The sequence below is a fragment of the Balaenoptera acutorostrata genome, chromosome 3 (assembly GCF_949987535.1).
Source record: "Balaenoptera acutorostrata chromosome 3, mBalAcu1.1, whole genome shotgun sequence".
NCBI classification, from domain to species: domain Eukaryota; kingdom Metazoa; phylum Chordata; class Mammalia; order Artiodactyla; family Balaenopteridae; genus Balaenoptera; species Balaenoptera acutorostrata.
In genome coordinates this window covers 72577324-72594315 of record NC_080066.1, presented here as the reverse complement: position 1 = coordinate 72594315, position 16992 = coordinate 72577324, and the positions used below count along the sequence as shown (strand labels likewise).

At 45.5% G+C, this 16992-nt stretch overlaps 1 protein-coding gene across 1 annotated transcript in view; it reads right to left on the bottom strand.

Annotated features, from left to right (window-relative positions):
- Positions 1-16992, bottom strand: part of OAZ2 (ornithine decarboxylase antizyme 2) — a 67492-nt gene that overhangs the window by 19269 nt on the left and 31231 nt on the right. The window contains 1 exon segment of the mRNA XM_057542383.1: positions 12299-12372. Within this exon segment, the coding sequence (XP_057398366.1) occupies positions 12299-12372 (74 nt within the window).

Sequence of the window (16992 nt, the reverse complement as noted above, 5' to 3'; positions counted from 1 at the left end):
TCCTTAAAAAATAACAACACAGCCATTCTGGAAAACAGTTTGGCAGTTTCTTAGAAAACTAGCCATGCAACTATCAGAATTGCACTCCTGGGCATTTATTCCGGAGACATGAAAACTTATGTTCGCATAAAAACTTGTACATGTATGTTCCTAGCAGCTTTATTCATAATAGCCAAAAACTAGAATCAGCCTATATGTCCTTCAGCAGGTGAATAGTTAAACAAACTGGTACATCCAAACTGTGGAATATAATTCAGCAATAAAAAGGACTGAACTATTGATTGATACATGCAACAACCAGGATGACTCTCCTGGGAATTAGGCTGATTTTAAAAAGGTCACATACTGTACTATTCCATTTATATAACATTTTGAAATGACAAAAATTTTAGAAATAGAAGACAGATTAGTGGTTGCCAGGGGTTTGGGATGGGGTGGAGGAAGGCGGGGAGGGAGTGGGTGTGATTACACAAGGGCAACACTGGGGGATCCTGGTGGTGATGGAAATGTTCAGTATCTGACAGTGGTGGTGGAAACATGAACCTACTCAGGTGCTAAAATTGTATAGAACTAAACACACACAGGCACATGCAAATGAGTACAAGAAAAACTGGGATAACCTGAATGAGATAGGTGGATTGCATGAATGTCGATATCCTGATTATGAGGTTACACTATAGTTAGTTTTGCGAAATGTTGCCATTGGGACAAACTGGACAAAGTGTACCAGTGTGTATTATTTCTTACAACTGCATGTGACGCTACAATTATCTGATCAAATTTAAAAAAAAAAATATATATATATATATATATAATGTGATAAGTTTGCACTCAGGTAAAATCATATATGTAAATATAACAAAAATGTATTTAACAAGAACAACAAAAGCTATGAACTAGGTTACAGGACAGAGTATTCTAGTCCCTAGGAACTGCTCTTGCAAGTATGAGAGTGACAAACTCAAGGGAACAAAAACAGGTAAGTAAGGAGAATATAGGACAAGAGGTAAGAAGGAGGCTAGAGGGGTAATCAGTGGACCTTAGTGCCTGTAGGATCTCATTCAAGAAAGCTATATGGTTGATATCACTTATATACGACACAAATGAACATATCTACGAAATACGACACAAATGAACATATCTACGAAACAGAAACAGACTCACAGATACAGAGAAGAGACTTGTGGTTGCCAAGGGGGAGGAGGGGTGGGGAGAGGGAAGTATAGGAGTTTGGGATTAGCAGATGCAAACTATTATGTATAGGATAAACAACAAGGTCCTACTGTATAGCACAGAGAACTATATTTGATATCCTGTGATAAACCATAATGGAAAATATGGAAAAGAATCACTTTTCTGTACAGCAGAAATTAACACATTGTAAATCAATTATACTCAAATAAAATTTTTAAAAAAGAGAGAAAGAAAGAAAGAAAGCTATATGCCATGTGGTTCAGACAAATCTGAGCTTGGCCACTGCCTGGCAATATGACTTTGGACAAGTCACATGGCTACTGAGGGCCCATCTCCTCCTCAGTGAAAAACAGGGCCACGGCACTTGCCCTCCAAGACTACCATGGGATTAAATAAAATAATGTATGTGGAAGTACCTAGCCCAGCGTGTAGAAGACGTTCCATAAGTGTAAATTCAGTCCCACTTCCCTCTGTATAAACATCTCTCCAGGGCTTCCCTGGTGGCACAGTGGTTGAGAATCTGCCTGCCAATGCAGGGGACACGGGTTCGAGCCCTGGTCTGGGAAGATCCCACATGCCGCGGAGCAACTAGGCCCGTGAGCCACAATTACTGAGCCTGCGCGTCTGGAGCCTGTGCTCCGCAACAAGAGAGGCCGCGATAGTGAGAGGCCCGCGCACCGCAATGAAGAGTGGCCCCTGCTCGCCGCAACTAGAGAAAGCCCTCGCAGAGAAACGAAGACCCAACACAGCCATAAATAAATAAATAAATAAAATTTAAAAATAAAACAAAAAAATCTCTCCAGAGGGAATTCCCTGGTGGCGCAGTGGTTAAGACTCTGCTCCCAATGCAGGGGGCCCAGGTTCCATCCCTGGCCAGGGAACTAGAGCCCACACGCATGCCGCAACTAAGAGTTCACATGCCACAACTAAGGAGCCCATGAGCCGCAACTAAGGATCCTGCCTGCCAGAAATAAGACCCAGCACAACCAAATAAATAAATATTTTTTAAAAACTCTCCAGAAAAGATCTAGTAAAAACTAATTTATAATGATAAAATTCATGAGTGCTTATTGATGCTCAAAAGGAAAGAGAAAGAGAGAGAAAGGAGAAGTTAAAGGAAGAAAACCCATCATCGACCACCTTTAGAGAATTCAAAGGAACCAACTCATTTTCTGAAAACTGGTAACTAAAGGGAGAGAATTCAAGTCAAGCATTTAACTTGCCTTTCTTATCTGAACTATATTTCAGGTTAACAAAATAATTGATGGGAGATGATTCTGAAAACTGGCAAGAGTAAGAAACAAGCATTCAATCTGATTTTCTTTACAAACATGCCTCAAGACAACCAATTAGGTAATAAATGAAGAAGAAATAATAGAACATCACCATTTTGCAAACCCTTAATGAGATCATGATCACCAATAGCTGTTAATATGACAAAGGAGAGAAACATATGAAGGTTATGTGCCTCCTGATGAAAGGATACATCAGACCTATGAAGTATTTTTGAAAAAGAACTTGAACCTGAATCAGAGTAAGACTTTATATCTAACTACAGTTTACAGTTCTGTAAAAGGAGACAAAGGATGGCATCACAAGAATGTTCAATGCAATCAGCAAAATCCCAAATGTTGGAAATTTCTAAAGGACAGAAATCTCTATTTCTTCACCAAAAAATAAAGAGAAACCTGTAGATTAAAATAGATTGAAGGGGGCTTCCCTGGTGGCACAGTGGTTGAGAATCTGCCTGCCAATGCAGGGGACACGGGTTCGAACCCTGGTCTGGGAAGATCCCACATGCCGCGGAGCAACTAGGCCCGTGAGTCACAACTACTGAGCCCGCGTGTCTGGAGCCTGTGCTCTGCAACAAGAGAGGCCACGATAGTGAGAGGCCCGCGCACTGCGATGAAGAGTGGCCCCCGCTTACTGCAACTAGAGAAAGCCCTCGCACAGAAACGAAGACCCAACACAGCCAAAAATAAATTAATTAATTAAAAATAAAATAAAATAAAATAAAATAAAAGATTGAAGAGACTTACCACCAAATGTAACCAGTGGCCCTTTTTAGATGGTGATTCAAACAAACCAACTGTTTAAAATATACATACAGGGACTTCCCTGGTGGTACAGTGGTTAAGAATCCGCCTGTCAATGCAGGGGACACGGGTTCGATCCTGGTCCGGGAAGATCCCACATGCTGCGGAGCAACTAAGCCCATGCGCCACAACTACTGAGCCTGCGCTCTAGAGCCCGTGAACCACAACTACTGAGCCCATGCGCCTAGAGCCCGTGCTCTGCAACGAGACAAGCCACTACAATGAGAAGCCCATGCACCACAATGAAGAGTAGCCCCCGCTCGCTGCAACTAAACAAAGCCTACGCTCAAAACTGAAGACCCAATGCAGCCAAAAATAATAAATAAAAAATTTTAAAATATATGTTAAAAAAAAGAATATATAAAATAGTGAAAATAAAATAAAATATACATACATACACACACACACCCCTGACAGTGCACCCTGTGGGGAATTCAGGAATGAGAAAAACAGGATACTGGCCCTAGATAGTTGAGATGCATATCTAAAGAATAATTTCAATGAGCCCAGACTCTTGCATCTTCCCATATACAGAAAAATACTAAAATAATTAACTTGAGACACCTTTTTTTTTTTTTTTTTTTGATGATTAGCAGTAATCCTTTGACATTCAACAACATGGTTTGGGGTTGTTCTTTTAAATTAATTAATTAATTAATTTTTGGCTGCATTGGGTCTTCGTTGCTGCACGCAGGCTTTCTCTAGTTGCAACGAGCAGGGGCTACTCTTCACTCTTAGTTGCGGTGCACAGGCTTCTCGTTGTGGTGGCTTCTCTTGCTGCACAGCACGGGCTCTAGGCATGCGGGCTTCAGTAGTTGTGGCTCACGGGCTTAGTTGCTCCACTGCATGTGGGATCTTCCCGGACCAGGGCTTGAACCCGTGTCCCCTGCACTGGCAGGAGGATTCTTAACCACTGCGCCACCAGGGAAGTCCCTACATGGGTTTTTGTTTTTTTGTTCCCCACCCCCCCACCAGCAAAACTCCTATATATCTTGGCTCCTCCCTTACCTCTTTGGAACAGTTTCTCAGAGCCATCTCAGAGGCTGGTTCCCAGGCTATAGTCCTTAGTAGGTCCCCAAATAAAACATAACTCACAACTTTTAGGTTGTACTTTTTCTTCAGTCAGCAGCAACGGTGACTACAGTTAACAATACTGTATTGTATATTTGAAAGTTGCTAAGAGAGTTCTCATCACAAGAAAAAAAATTTTAACTATGTGTGGTGATAGATGTTAACTTATTCTGGTAATCATTTCCCAGTATATACATATATCAAATCATTATGTTGTACACCTAAAACTAATGCAATATTTTATGGCAATTATGTCTCAATTTAAAAAATAATTTTTAGATCTGATAATCATTTTTTTTTCTTTTTTCTTTAAAAATTTTTTGGCCGTGCTGTGCGGCATGTGGGATCTTAGTTCCCCAACGAGGAATCGAACCCATGCCCCCTGCAGTGGAAGCACAGAGTTTTAACCACTGGACCACCAGGGAAGTCCCAATTGTATTATTTTTAAAAGGATCCGTGTCTTTTAGTGAAATACACTGATATATTTATGGATGAAATGATATGCCTGAGATTAGCTTCAAAAGAATATGAGGGGAGAGCATATGGATGAAACCAATAGCTATGAGTTGATAACTGCGGAATCATGCTTTTAACGTGAATGTTTGACATTTTCTATAATAAATTTTTTTTAATTTAAAAAGCAAAACAGGGGGGCAATTCCCTGGTGGTCCAGTGCTTAGGACTCTGAGCTTTCACTGCCAGGGCCCGGGTTCAATCACTGGTCGGGGAACTAAGATCACCGCATGGTGCGGCCAAAAAATAAATAAATAAAAAATTGAGAAAAAATAAAAAAACAAAACAAATAATAATAATAGCAACAACAACAATTAATCTCAAACCACACCAATCTGACATCCACCCCACCACTCTACAAAGACTGCTCATGTGTAGGTCCCCTCTGATCTCCAAGAGGCCAAATCCAGAGTTGGCTTTCTGTTCTGTGGACTTCAAGAATGCTTAAGAGTTGACTTCTCCTTCCCTCCTGGGACACTCTCCTCTCTTCCATGACACTCTCCCAAGTGGCTCTCTGGCCAATTCATCTAAATGTCCTTTTCAGTTTCACCAACTCTGCCTGCCCTCTAAAGGTTGAATTTCCCCAGGATCCACTCCTGGACCCTCTTCCCTATATCCCTAGGTAATCTCATTCATTCCCATGGATTTCAATATCATCCTAGTCTGCTGGCTCCCAAATCCATGTCTCTAGCCTAGAATCCTCCTTTAAATTACAGACATAAGTCATATGACATGACATGACAAGACTAGCCTGACATCTCTATTCAATGGCTTTAACCTTACATGCCCAAACCCTTAATTCCACCTGCCACCTCAAACCTGGTCCCTCCCAGGGCTTCCCCATCTTTTCCATCTACTTTTTTTTTTTTTTGGCCACACAGCATGGCATGTGGGATCATATTTCCCTGACCAGGGATTGAACCTATGCCCCCTGCAGTGGAAGTGTGGAGTCTTAACCACCAGACCACCAGCTAAGTCTCATTTCCATCTCCTTAAATGACCCCACTACCATCCAATTGCTCAGGCAGGTACCAAGGTGTTGTTACAATTCCTCTCTTTTCCTCACTGGCCCCCTCTTGTCATCCAGCTCATCATAACAAGTCCTGTCAGGCTTCCCTGGTGGCACAGTGGTTAAGAATCCACCTGCTGGGGCTTCCCTGGTGGCGCAGTGGTTGAGAATCTGCCTGCTAATGCAGGGGACACGGGTTCGAGCCCTGGTCTGGGAAGATCCCACATGCCACGGAGCAGCTGGGCCCGTGAGCCACAACTACTGAGCCTGCGCGTCTGGAGCCTGTGCCCCGCAACGGGAGGGGCCGCGATAGTGAAAGGCCCGTGCATCGCGATGAAGAGCGGTCTCCGCACCGCGATGAAGAGTGGCCCCCACTTGCCGTAACCAGAGAAAGCCCTCGCACGAACCGAAGACCCAACACAGCCAAAAATAAATAAATAAATAAATAAATAAATAAAAAAGAATCCACCTGCCACTGCAAGGGACACTGGTTCGAGCCCTTGTCCGGGAAGATCCCACATGCCCGTGGGAGCAACTAAGCCCATGCGCCACAACTACTGAGCCTGCAAGCCACAACTACTGAGCCCACGTGCCACAACTACTGAAGCCCGCACGCCTAGAGTCCGTGCTCCGCAACAAGAGAAGCCACTGCAATGAGAAGCCCGCGCACCGCAAAGAAGAGCGGCCCCTGCTCGCCACAACTAGAAGAAAGCTCGTGCGCAGCAACAAAGACCCAACACAGCCAAAAATAAATAAATAAAATAAAATAAATAAAACATTTAAAAAACAAGTCCTGTCATTTCTGTCTCCAAAATGAGTATATGTATCCTCCATCTCTCCAACCCTGAGCCAATTCACCACCATCTTTTGCTCAGATTACTGCAGCCCCCTAAAAGTCTCTTTGTCTCTTTTCTTGCCATCTTCCAATCCATTCCCCTCAAAATAGCCAGAGTAATTACTATTTTAAGTATTTAAACATTATAGGGACTTCCCTGGCGGTCCAGTGGTAAAGAATCCGTCTTACAATGCAGGGGACGTGGGTTTGATCCCTGTTCAGGGAACTAAGATCCCACATGCCGCGGGGCAACTAAGCCCGCGTGCCACAACTACTGAGCTCGCGCACCTCAACTAGAGCCCACGTGTTGCAAACTACAGGGACCACGCACTCCGGAACCCACGCACGACAACTAGAGAAGAGAAAACCCGCATGCCACAATTAGAGAAAAGCCTGCTCACCACAACGAGGAGCCCACGTGCCACAATGAAAGATCCCCCATGCCTCAGCGAAGATCCCACGTGCTGCAACTAAAACCCGATGCAGCCAAAAATAAGTAAAATAAATAAATAATTAAGTAAAAATCTTTTTTAAAAATTAGAAAATAAAAATAAAAAATATAGATTGTGTCATTACTGTACTTTAAACCCTCCAATGGCTTCCTATCTCACTTGTAATAAAATCCAAATTCCTCACCTCTCCTACACAGGAGACCGTTCAGGATCTGAGCCCTCCTACCCTCCAACTGCATCCCACGCCCTCTCCCTCCTGGAGTGACTCTGGCTCTTCTTCAAGGTCTTAAACATGGCACACTGCTTCTTGGCTCAGGCCATTTATTCCTACTACTCCCTTGGCCTGGACCACACTCCCCCCAGATCTCCACCAGGCTGGCTCCCCATCCTTGAGACAGCACCTGAAACACCACCTCCCCAGAGAGCCCTTGGGAGCATCACTGTTCCCTGGGCATTTCCTTCACAGCAACTGTCACATCTGTAATCATTTAGTCAGTTGTTTTCTTGTACAAAGTGTCTTGTGTCCTTTCAACTGAAAACTCCATAAGGGTGAGAAGCAAAGAGCCTGGGCCATAGTAGGCACTCAATGAATTTCTTTTAGCATGGTAGAATTCCATGAATCTTTTGTGAAGCACAAATGCTTACAGTCTGATTGGAGAGACACGGTTTATAAGTATGAAACAATTAGGAAGCAAATGCAGACAGCATAATCAATGCAAACGTGAGTTGCCCAGCTTGTGAGTGCAGGAGTGCAGAAGAATTCACATCAGGTTCTCTGCTAAGAACAAAGATAGTTCACATACCACTTTTTCAAGGTGGAAATAGAGCCTGAGGCACTGAAAAATGCAATCAAAAGAAAGGGTCGGAAAGGCCCAAGCAAGACGATGTGGATACCAAGAGACTGGCATTTCTCTTCCGTCCCCTCCCAGGGTTATGCCAAAACTGCCTTAGAAAGTCGTAGAAGATTGCAGAGAGACTTTGCCTAAGAGTCAGAAAACCTGAGGACCCCTATCCCCGCCTTTAGCTGGTTGTTGACCTTGGGCAGGGCACCCGTGCTCTTTGTGGCCCCATTTCTCACCTAACATTCAAGGCTGGGAGTGGGCTCTTGAGGGCTCTCTCCTGCTCTCGACTTTTTAGGTTTCCGAGCGACCACGTGTAGCTGGGTGAGCTACACAGGGGCAGAAATCACTTTACAGGGTGAAACCAACCGTCAAGGGAAAGCCACTGGGATTCAGGGCTCATCTCACCATGTTCTAGAACCACACTGGGTGTGGCAGGAGATCAGCCTATTGTCACCTACCCAGTAGCTGCTTCCATCCCACTCCTGGAGTCAGGATCCAGGGAAGAGAGGGGAGACTGGCTTTCAGACGCAGCAAAAGATTTGTGAGGAACCCTTCCCCTTGGCTTCCAGGCCAGGAAATGCCTGGCGGAAGGCGAGGCAGTTGAAAGCACTAGGACGGGAGCCAGCCAGCAAGGAGCAGGGCTGCCTGGGGCGTGGGGTTTCGGGCCCAGGCAGAACATTATTTTAGACCAACAGGAAAAAAAAAAAAGTCGTGGTTCCCACCAACTTCCCAGCCCCTGGAAACTGGAAATCACTAGCGATCCACAGGCCTGCGAACACTTCCACCCTCTCCCGCCCAGCAGAGATGGCTCTGTCTGGAGGGGAGAATGAGACCTCAGGGCGCACGCTTCCAGTACAGTCTCCATTTGCAGGACTTGCTTCCACGTCTGGAGAAAAACTTTAGAAAAAAAATGACCTTTTCTTCCCACCCACCCCCGCTGGCCAAAATCTCTCTCAGAGCTTGGTTTCAGCCCCTCATACTAGGAATTATACCCAAGTGGGAGGGTGGCAACCAGTGGCTACCACACAGTGGGGAAGGAGAGAAGGAGATGTCAGCCACCTGAAGTTCCATGGGGATGGGGAGAAGGTGGGGAGAAGGGTCTGACGAAGGCCAACCTTCAGGGAAACCAACTGAGGGGGCGGGGTGTGAGGTGGAGAAGGGCAGCCATGGGTGGGAGTCCACAGCCTGCCAAGGACCAGTCCTGGGCCCTGGGCCCGGTGCCCATTCTCTGATCTGCCGCATTGTTCAGCTATTTCCTTCCCAGGAAGTAGTAAGCGGGTGGAGGGGGCCGGGGGTTGCATGGCGGGGAGTGAATGGAGCAGGATGGAGCTTCCACTGGGGGAGGGGACCGTGGGTCCATTCCCATGACCAGCTGCCCTTCCGGCTGCCCTGGAGCTGCGTGGGAAAAGGTTTTGGAAGTGCTGGGGACAGAGTGTGTCTGTGTGTGTGTGTGTGTGTGTGTGTATGTGTGTGTTTTCATTTTTGTCTGACTGCCTTGCTTGGCTTTAGTCACAGGACAAAGCCCTTTGAGAGACAGTCAACAGTCTACATTCCCACTGGGCTGTGTCTTGGGAGAGGTGTAAGAACCTGCCCCAGCGCCTGAGAGAAGGACACTGGAGGCCTTAGGTCCAACTCCCTGGAGGAGTCTTGGCTTCTAGTGAGTCTAGATTGGCTGACTTCCTGGATTTACAAGGATACTTCTGGAACCTTCTGCTAAGCTCCCAGCTTCCTGGCAGCGCTGTGTTACTAGCTGGATGTTGGGAAGGCGGTGGGAACTGGACATGGAGAGTGAAGTCAACCATTCCCACAGCATCCCCCTAAGAAGCCCAGAACCCTTCATGACCACTTAGATCTTAGCGCCAAGCGGCATGCTAAGAGATTATATGACAGGCCAGTGCTCTGCCTTCCGGCAAGACGCCTTAAAGCAGAAATCACAAACTAGCAGCCCACAAGCCAAGTGCATCCTGCAGACACATGCCTTGTTTGGTAAGCACAGCGCTTAAGAAGGTTTTGAGCCAATACTGAGAGATTTCACCAAAAAAACCTCCATTTCTGGTCTTTTGAAAAAGAAAATTGAAGCCATATTCTCCCGAGACAGCAGTTGCTGCTGATCCCATGACAAAGCTGAAACTCCTCAGTCTAGGTGTTGTCTCATGAAGAGACCTGCCACATGTGAGTGCAAATCCATGGAAACACAGCTGAGAAAGCCAACACCAAACTGAAAGCCAAGGTCACCTCTGGGGAGGTAGGGAGGGGACCAGAAATGGAAGAGATGGCCCCAAGTCTGACCATAAAGTTTTACTTTTGTATAAGGAGATTATAATCACACAAAACTTGCATAATTAAAATGAACAAGAAATAGAAATGCCTTAGCCTAGTAACTGTTAGTCTGACCTCCGTTTACCTTCCCAGTTTATCTCAGATTACTCTCCTCCAGTCACAGTTCCCTGAACATACTCTCTTTCTGCTTGCATACCTTTTCTCTCTTCTTCCTACCCACAGTGCCTTTCTCCTCCTCCTCCTTGTGCTCTATGAAGCCAAATCCAGCCCATCCTTCAAGACAGTAGTCTTTCAATAATTTAGCTCACGTACACTCTAAACAAAATTTTAAATGATGTACCCCACAATAAAGCTGTCTTTTTAAAAAACTATGTATTCTCTTGAAATTTTTAAATAACAACCAAAAAAAAAATGTTTTTTTCCAACCGGGTTTAAATAGTTGCAAAGGATGTGATTTCTGGTATATTGGAAATATTAACATTTAAAAATAAAACTTGTATTAAATGTATCCAGTGGAATCACAGTGGTTTGATACCCATCATCAAACATTTGCAAAATACATAAGCAAGCTCTTCTTTAACAAAGGAAAATTTACATCATTGCTTTTTCTCCTTGAATTCATATTTTCTTTCCATTCCCCCCCACATAATGCTATCCTAATGTAATACATAGTTTATGTTTGAAAATCTATTATTGATCATCAAGCCACACTTCGCTACCATAAAAAAATATATATATAATATAAATTAAAACTGTAATGAATGAATAAACTGTGGTATATACATCCAACGGTATATTTTTCAGCCATAAAAAAGAGTGAAGTACTGATACATGCTATAAACATTATACTGACTGGATGAATCTCAAAAACATTATGTTAAGTGTAAGAATCCAAGCACAAGAGGTCACCTTATTGTATGATTCCATCTACAGGAAATGTTCAGAAGAGATAAATCCAGAGAGACAGAGCACAGATTATTGGTTGCCAGGAGCTGAGCAGAAGAGGGAATGGGGGTGACTGTTTAATGGGTACGAGGTTTTTCTTTGGAGTGATGGAAATGCTTTGGAACTAGATAGAAGCAGTGATTGCACAACATTGTGAATATACTAAATGCCACTGAATTGTTCACTTTAAAATGGTTACTTTTAGTTATGTGAATTTTACCTCAATAAATTATGTTTTAAGAGCTTAAAAAATTAAATTTGTATCCTTTTCTTATTTTTTGTGACCATAAGGCTCTAGAGTTTAAAGTTTTCTTCTGGATTGACTTATCATTACAGTGATCACTAGTTCACTGTCAAAACAACAAACATATATTGCAAATGTTGATGGGGAATTATGAAACATTAGAAGTAGAATTTTATAGGAAATACAACTCATATTGAGATAGATGTGTACATGCTGGGATGAGACAGTGATCAGCACCAATTTTATTTCCACATTTCATTTTTATAGATGTAAACGCTGAGAAATCTTGTTCACATAAATAAGTACGTGGGAGTGGGAGAAGTTCCAGCAGAGCCACTCAATAGCACCTAATCATCCAGCAGGTGACAACTGAATTTGTTTCACCTCCTTCAACTGTTAAAAGCAAAATATTGCAAAATCTTTGATTTGCAAAAGGATTTATTACCCAGTCATTTTGAGTCATTTACGTTCTCAATATTGAAATCACTTATTTATTTATTTATTTATTTGCCTGAACTATGTGGCATGTGGAGCTTCCCCAACCATGGATCAAACCCACGCCCCCTGCAATGCAAGCACAGAGTCTTAACCACTGGACAACCAGGGAAGTCCTGAAATCACTATTTTAAATTTTGGAGCCTTGTTTGGAGCCTCAGAGAATTTTACGCACCGAGGCAACATACTAAAATAAGATTTAGGATGGGCAGGAGATAAGTCCTTTACGTAGTATAGGCGAAGTTATGCTAAGCAACCTCAAAATCTCAGTTCCTTAAACCAATAAAGGCTCTCTTCTCCTCCACCCCAACCCCCAACTCACGATGCATGTCCATCGCAGGTCAGCTGGAGGTTCTGATCTATGCCATCATCACTCAGGGATCCAGACTCCACCATCTGAAATGTCATCGGTCACCATGGCAGAGAGAAGGTAAGAAGAAGAATCACACACTGGCTCTTAAATGCTTCCACCCAGAAGAGACTCACTTTTGCTCCTATTTCACTGGCCGAAGCAAGTCACATGGCCACAACTAACTTCTAAAAGGTGGGAAAGGACCTGGAAGGAGGAAAACAGGGAAAGTGGGTGAACAGCACAATGATCACACCTTTCTTCTGTGAAGTGGGAGGCAAGACATCGGGAAAAGGAAACGGGGAGAGGCATTCTCAGGTGTGGAACAGTACTTCTTGACGATGTGTTTCTGGAAATGGATTCCCTTCAACACAATCCCGCCACCTACCCTTAGAAAAGCCTTTTTGTATCTCTAGGTGTACATATGCCCAAGCGTGAAGATCACTGCTGCCCTTTGCAAAGCCTTCCCACCTTTTAGGTGCAGGGACCTCTCTCTGAGCTCTTGCTGTTATTACCGCCTGTACTATCCATTTGGAAGCTTCTGAGAATTAGTTACCTTTTGTACATGCGTATCATGTTTTCCTAACAACTGTAGTCTCTTTGAAGACGGGGACAATATCTTCAAGTTTTTATATCCCTTATACTACCTAGCAAGGATGGTCAGAAAATATGAGTTCTGCTGAATGGCTGAATTGGTCACTTTCTCTGTGTGCTTCCATCTCCTCGTCTGTGAAACTGGAATTCCAAGGCTTGCCCTTATGATTACAATTAAGATGACAGGAAAGCTCCTTCCACTCTCCTTTACTTAACAAGGATCCGCATCTTGACACTGCACATCTGAAAAGCTGTATATGATGATGAGCCATTGAGGGCTCTTGAGAAAGTCTGTGCAAAGTGGGTTTAGTCACATCAGTCTGACATCAGTGATTGTTGGGGGATTGTGGTCCACTGGGAGGTGAGGCAGGAAGCAGCTTGGGCACGGAGCTAAGGGCAGGAGGTTCAGGTAGAACATTTCTCTATTGATACACAGGTGAGGCTATAGCACCCACTGGGAGGTGAGGCAGGGAATGGCGAGCTACCCTGCATCCCCAGGGAACGACCCCAGATGCCTTCCTGAACACCCAAACCTGGATTCAAGACAGACCTGCAACCTTGGCAGAATGTGATCACAATCCTCACTTGCTCGCCAAAACAAATCATTTTCTGCACCCTGTCCCTGCCCCCTGGTGGCCTCTGGAGGCACTGCCGATACAGTGTCACAACAAAGCTGAGTTCTAGTTCCCCATAGGGAGATTCTGGATTGATGTTGTACAGGGAAAGATGCCCAAAGTTGCTTCTGTAGTGAAAGAAGAGAACAAGGGAGGGAGAGGAGGGGGCCAAACACATGGGTAACCGCGAACCTGGGGGCAGTTTTTGTCCCTAGACTCACTTCACAAAGTGAAAACGATTGAATAGAAGCAGTCTTTGACTTGCAACCCGACAGCACATGGACCATGGTTTAGCCTATGCAACAGTTTTAAATTTTGGTTAGTTGCCAACATCCAGAATCATGAATTTTCACATTAAAGTCTTAATGTCCAGTTTCTCTTGAAAAATCAAGACATCAAGCCACATGGGATCCCCATCCTGCTGACCAGAAGCTGACTGGAGCTGAGGAGAAGCCCCGGCCCCTTTCAGTGGGGCGTGAGCTCTCCTGCCACCCAGTCATCCAGGCTGCCTCCCTCAGTCCCATCACCCCCTGCTGGGAGCTTACAGCTCCTAAGGTGGGCATGTCACGATAGAGAACAAGGTCAAAAAATATCAGGACAGGGGCCAACCAGCCATCTAGTGCTTGACTCGCCTCCGGAACATCCCCACTAAGCATCATCCAGCAAGCATATGCCTGAAGACCTTCGGAGACAAGAAAGTCATCGCCTGTTATGTACGGCAGCGCACAGCACCTTCAGAGAGCTCTGACTGCTTTCACAGGGTGGGAACCTTTGTCGAGGCTGCATTCCCATGAGGACACATGTCCAGAGAGGAGAAGAGACTTGCCTGCTATGTGTCCCAAAAGTGAAGGAGCCAGTTAGCTGGCTTGTGTTAGGTACCACCAGGTGCCCTAGACTATGCTGGTGAGTGAGTGCGGCATGACCTAGGCCCTACAGAAACACCCCATCTGGGCAAGGACCAGCAAGGTCCACACAGATGAGATCAATGCCTGGCAGTGCTGATAGAGCAACATCTGGGAAGAGTGCACTGAAAGGAAACCATCCAAATCAGAGCTCCCAGGGAGGTCTAGCCCTGCCATTCCAGTGGGTAAAAAGTGTCTCAGATATATAAGCTCTGAAAATATCAACTGTGGTTATTAAACTCTGTGCCATTCCTGGCTTATTACTATGGACATATTGGGATTTTAATCAGTGAGATGGAAAGGGATGCAGGTAACTGACTGTATCGTCTATGAAACTGTGAGTCAGGACACCTGAGCTTTATGTCAGTTCTGCATAACTGAATGAACTTGGGCACATCTCTTTGCCTCTGAGTGCTGAGGTTTCTCCATCCGTGAACTAAGTGGATGGGGGAGGGGAGTGGTGAATCCAATTTCTTCGGACCTCATACTCACTTTCTATCCCCAGTGCCAGCGCAGGGACTGGCTATCTGGAATATAAACTAGGTACGAATGGAGTAGGTGCTCCATACATGTCTGTGACTGACTGCTGACTCTGCCTCTGAGAGCACTGGTCAGAACAGAGGCTCCCAGACAGCCCAGAGCAAATGGACCCTAGAGAACTCTGCCAGGCAGTTCCCCCTGGAAGACCAAAGGGGGAAATATCTGCGCGATGCTTGTGAGCATTTTTGACCACAAGAGGGCGCCAGAGCCTCACTCCACCCACATAGCACCTGGGAAGAGGCCCCATCAGAGGCCAACTGTACAGGGTTGTCTTCAGTGAGCAGAAGCCTCACCTTGGGTACCGCTGGGCCAAGAAGAGACGCCTGAGATGTAAAAACAGGAGGACATAGGACAAAGGAGCAATGGAGGATGCAGGGGAGGCAGGACCAGCGAGGGGCCAAAGAGAGAAAAAGGGACTTGCTGGGGTCATAGAGAATGTCTAGACCTGGGGTGAGGTTACAACGAGGCCCCCCGCTTGAGGATGCATGCAGTGCTCAATTTCATAGGGAAAAACCTCTCCCTGTGAGTATCTCAGAGCCTGTGCAGTGGTCAGCACATGTCCTGACTTGAATGCACAGGGAAGAAAGGGCCAGAAGCCAGACTGGGGTGGGTCCTGAATGCCTGACTCTGGCCATCAGCCCATAGGCTCTAGAGAACCATGAAAGAAAGCTCTTTGAAACCGTGAAAGTGTGTTTTGGCACGATTCATCTGGCGGCTGTAGACAAGAGAGATTTAAATATATATATGTCCGTGGAAAGTATAAGCAAAGAAATATTTGGGAGTATGGTCTTCGGGGAAAATCCTAGTGGAGATAATTGCTCTGGGGGCTGTTGCTCCTTGTTCCCCTTTTATGGTGCTTCTCCCTGAATCTCTTCTGAGCTAGTTTCCAGGACACACCCTTGTTGGTTCCAGGAATAAGAACCTGGGTCTGGAGAAGCAGGCACAGCTGAGAAGCCTCTATTGTGAGAGCCTGTCTTCTCCAGGGGCCTGAATCTGAATGTCCTGCTCTGGAAGCTGAGGAGTGCCCTGGGGGTGAGAAATGGGGCATCTCCCTCCATGCTCACCTCTTAAGCCACCCACACAGCTGTTCTGAGAAGCCAAGCACAGAACCACAACAACACAGGCCCACAGTAGGGTCTGGACTCATGCAGGGGAAGGCAATAGGACAGCATCCGGGAGAAAAAGGGCAACAGCCATTTGCAACCACCGACTCCTAAATCTTCCCCTGCCCAGTTAAGTACCCATTTAAGTACCTCCACAGCTCAGACCCTCAGACCCCAGGCTGGGCTCTGAGAACAGTGACTACACCTTATCCACCTCAGCACCAAACACAGGCTCCAGAGAGCAGACGCTCAACAAGTGTTTGCCAAAAGAAAGAAAGAATGGCTGAAGAGAGAATGAATGGGTAGGTGGTGCGGTGCTCCCCCAGGGGTGACAAGAACCCAGAGCTCAGTGCCTTGCCTTGGCTCCTCACGGCCAAATGTGACTTTAACACTTCTCCACACTTGAACATCCTGTCCTCGAAATGGAGATGGCCGTTCCCCAGACCACGTCCCAGGGCAACTGTGAGGATCAGAGATGGGAGGACTCGTGGCTAAGCCTGTGGACTTCGGTCCCCTTATCCCCATGATGTTACAGTATTGAAAACAACAAACTCAGGTAATTCATCGTGAGTAGTTAACAACTACCCATTCAGGCAGCACTGTGAAGATACAGTTGCTCATGGACCCTAATGAGATAATCAAACTCAGATACAGGTAGTTGATATTGGCAACTACCTGTATAATCCTGCTCCGGCCAAATTAGGAAACAAGCCCACTGTAAATTTTTGAGCTCTGCTCACGCTTGCCCAGGTGACTTTTTCCCTCCCACCTACTTTAATGGTTGTAGCCTTTGTTTTTTGCTTGTTTGTTAGTCTATTTCTTAGCCAGGTTACTAGAGAGGTTTGGGTAACTGCTGGCCCTTCTACCTGCCCAAGTGGGGCTTTTCTGTTCCCCGTGAGGCCCTCCCAGAGTCC